We start from the raw sequence: 3,782 nt of genomic DNA, 5'->3' as shown, positions 1-3,782 counted from the left end.
CACGGCCTATCTCCCTCAATTTTTGAGGTATGGAGGATTTCTAGGACTTTTTAGAAACCTTAGGGAGTCCTTTAACCAGTGTCTTTGGTCTCATATCAAAATGATTTTCCATGCTCCTTGTGTGTCCTTTTGAAAAAAGTGACTTCTGGTTGACTTTTGAAAAGGACCTATAATGTTTTGGTCCATGTCTCTCAAATGAAGCATTTTTAGACTTGGCATGTGAGAGACAAAGTTGTAGAGAATAAAATTTCCTTCAAAATAAGCTTTGGATGGAAAAATTTTGATGTTCCATGTGGAAGTTATGGCTGGTCAAAGTTCAGTTGACTTTCTCCTTTACAAACCCTAATTTAGAAACTTTTTGATTTGTTGATTTTTGATCTTTCCTTGATGAACCATGATCAATACTTGATCAAATGGTGAATGATACTTCAATATTAGGATCTTGATAAAAAATCAGGAGTTTTGACTTTACTTTGCCCACAGTTGACTTTTAGGTCAGCCTAGTCGACTGTTGACTTTCTGAACATTTGAGTGATCAATCTTTTAAGTTGAGACTTGATACTTGTCATAGAGGTAATGTAAGATACTTTGAGCCATATGGGATGCCTTGGAGCCATTGATTCATTGATTTTCCTTTGAACAAACCAAACCCTAGTTTCTGAGCCTTGTATAGGACACTACAAAAAATCACGTCTGTAGCGACGTGGAATCCATGACACAACATGGAATATCACGTCAAAACGTAAAATTAGCGACATGGTCATATACGTCGCCTGGGAATGCGTGGGAAATTTTTGTGTTGTGTTTATCACGTCACAAATTTGTGACATGGCGTTCACGTCGCTAAACTTGCACAATTACCAAGCCCCCATCTGCAACTGGGACAGACAAGGTCTGCAAAAAGCAGATGGCACACTACACGAAGAAAAGTTGTGGCGTGTTTTCCATGTCACTGATTTGTGACATGTAAAACACGTCGCTAATTTTGAAATTAATTTTGGAAGTTGCGACGTGTCTCACATGTCACAAATCAGTGACATGGAAAACACGCCACAAACATTAAAATGTTTTTTAAAAAAAAATCTGAATTTTATTATTATAAATAAAATTATTATTAATATTATTTGCTGAAAATTAATAAATATTAATAAAAATATTTATTTAGTTAAATTAATAATAATAATAACTAAATACAAAAATATATTAAACTTCTAAAATATATTATATTTATAATATAATATCCAAAATACTAACATATAATAAATAAAATTTTGTTATCTCATACAATTTAAAATTAAAATAAAAATAAAATTCATCCTAAAAAATCATCTTCGGGATCGGGATAGTTATCAAGGTTGAAATCATGATCATTCTCTTGCTCAGTGTCAGCCGCTCCCACGTTTCCTCTAGACGGTTGACCACCACTTTGTTGAGACTGCATAAATAACCGCATTTGTTGTTGCATCTCTGCTTGCATCTTTGCCATTGCCTCTATTTGTTGTGGTTGCATCTCTGCTTGCATCTTTGCCATTGCCTCTATTTGCCGTTGTTGCCCCTCCACTTGTGCTTTTAGCGCCGCCTCACGTTCATCCATTTGGGCCTTTAGCTCCGCCTCACGTTGCGCTAACTCGCGTCTCGCCTCAGTTAGAGCCAACTGTCTTATTGTTTCCATTACTTGCGGTGCCAATTGTGTTGGACGTGACGATCCTTCCCCGTCTCTAACTCTTTGAAATAAATTTCGATCTCCACTTCTCAAGCTTCCCGCCAAATTTCCCGCACCAAAAAAACATCCATTAGGCCCTTTTCCGTCAATGACTTCACTCCAAATATAAAAATAAACATCTGGATGAAGCGGCTCTGCTTCTCTAGGAGTATATTTGGGATTAGCGACCAAAAAATCCACAAGCTTTGTTTGATAATCCTCCTACACATAAAATAGAATAAAAATTATGTATGTATAACTTAAATTAAATTATATTAAATAATAAATTGAAAATTAGTTTCCACGTGATTTACATGCCACAACATCAGAGTTGCCACATGAAAATCACGCCGGAACTTTTTAGTTGCCACGTGAAAATAACATCACAAAATTGCCATTAAATATAAAAAAAATAATAAAAATTGAATAACTTACCAAAGCTTTTCGAGTACGCTCGTCAACTAAATCACCCGATTTTTTTGTCCTAGTTTCTTTAACCAACTCGATCATGAGTGGTTGTCTCCCCAACCTTTTAGCCTAAAAAATAAAATTAACTTTAATTAAAAAACAAATAATTAATCAAAACATAACTTTAAAAAGTGACAATAATTACCATGCGTCGAGAATGTTCGTAAGTGCTTATACTTCCAACTGCATTAAGGTGACCTCCTTTTTCAGATGCCCTCATTTTTTTAGCATTTTCAGACTTAGCTTTAAATTCCTTTGAATTCCAATATGCAATAAGTTTTTCAAGAACTTCTTGGCCCAACCACCCAGGACGACTACCATCACGTTCCCAACGCTTTCTAACATTGCGCAACGTGTCAGAAAGTCTTTTTGATGTTCTGCTGAAATAATTTTTTTTAACAAGTTTCTCGCTCATTGGATCCCACGTACACTTTTCCTGAATACATTAAAATAAACTGTTAGAAAACTATAGTAAAAAAAATTTAAAAAAACAATGACTCGAAAAAATATATTAATTGTACCTTAAAGCAATTAAACCAAGCATCTTTATTTGTAACATCTCCAAAAGTCGTCCAAGCTTCTTTATACATTTGCTGAATCACATAGTACACACACCTGGCAGCAGTCTGACTCGGCCCAAACCTAAACAACAATTATGTTAATTAGCATGCATTAAATATAAATTTATATTAAAAAAAGGAAATGTAAACTTAATAAAAATTTAATATATAAGATACTTACGAATTTCCAGCGGGCCAAATATAATATCTACCGTCAATGATATGAATCTCACTCGGATCATCCTCCCCCTGAACATCGTCACCATCAGACTGAACATCATCTGCATCCTGCACAGTATCATCCCCACCCGGCTCCACATGATCATCCTTACGTGCAGGTATATGAGTGGGATGCGGGGTGTGGGATCCCCCAGTCTGCTGGAAGCGTGGGGGCATCTGTGTCTGCTGGAAGGATAAGGGCACCTGTGTGGGATATGGAGTGTGGGATCCTCCAGTCTGCTGGAATCCTGGGGGCACCTGTGTGTTAGGTGGAAAGCTAGCAGATCCTCCAGTCTGCTGGAATCCTGGGGGCACCTGTGTGTTAGGTGGAAAACTATATCCTCCAGTCTGCTGGTATGATGAAAAACTAGGTCCTGCAGTCTGCTGAAACGGATAACTAAAGTCCATAGGTGGGCGAATAAAAGATGGTGACCCAGACATAGGCCTCCCCTGAGAGGAGAGTAATGACGTAAGAGGTTGGGTACTAGCCATGGACATGTAACCTGCTAACTGACTCTGTGGGGGGGGGCACACTGCTGTCTGAGGAGACTGGCATACTACTGCTCTTGGGCGTCGGGTCTTCTGACCCTTACCCTTCTCAGATCGGGATGACATTTTACCTATTTATTGAGAATAAACAATTAATAAAATATATACATTCACACAAATATATTCAAACATGTTTTCATTAACACATTCAATAGATGGTTCATTAAGTAAAATTACAAAAAACACATTCTCTTATAAATACATTTATTATTCTAAATCTACAGGCTCTTCATACATATCATTATCATCATTTGATGTGATACTATCCTCAGACCCAACGCCTT

At 36.9% G+C, this 3,782-nt stretch overlaps 1 protein-coding gene across 1 annotated transcript; it reads right to left on the bottom strand.

Moving 5' to 3' along the window:
* Positions 1 to 1,312: 1,312 nt before the first annotated feature.
* On the bottom strand, positions 1,313 to 3,564 carry LOC131637525 (uncharacterized). Its single transcript, XM_058908115.1, has 5 exons — positions 2,912 to 3,564; positions 2,692 to 2,812; positions 2,316 to 2,606; positions 2,138 to 2,239; positions 1,313 to 1,924 (listed from the first exon to the last, which is right to left on the bottom strand). The coding sequence occupies exons 1-5, from the start codon at positions 3,562 to 3,564 to the stop codon at positions 1,313 to 1,315; spliced, it is 1,779 nt and encodes a 592-aa protein (XP_058764098.1).
* Positions 3,565 to 3,782: the final 218 nt, after the last annotated feature.

The sequence above is a fragment of the Vicia villosa genome, unplaced genomic scaffold, assembly GCF_029867415.1.
Source record: "Vicia villosa cultivar HV-30 ecotype Madison, WI unplaced genomic scaffold, Vvil1.0 ctg.002018F_1_1, whole genome shotgun sequence".
Classification (NCBI taxonomy): Eukaryota; Viridiplantae; Streptophyta; class Magnoliopsida; order Fabales; family Fabaceae; genus Vicia; species Vicia villosa.
Note: the sequence above shows the minus strand (reverse complement) of the source record. Positions and strands in the feature narration are given on the sequence as shown.

What these genes read in the sequence shown, in the direction of transcription:
- LOC131637525 (XM_058908115.1), bottom strand. Translation starts at nt 3,564, where the DNA reads ATGTCATCCCGATCTGAGAAGGGTAAGGGTCAGAAGACCCGACGCCCA. An exon ending in CTTGGTTTAATTGCTTTAAG is followed by an intron (nt 2,607 to 2,691) that starts GTACAATTAATA and finishes TAATGTATTCAG; the next exon opens with GAAAAGTGTACGTGGGATCC. An exon ending in AGCGTACTCGAAAAGCTTTG is followed by an intron (nt 1,925 to 2,137) that starts GTAAGTTATTCA and finishes TTTTATGTGTAG; the next exon opens with GAGGATTATCAAACAAAGCT.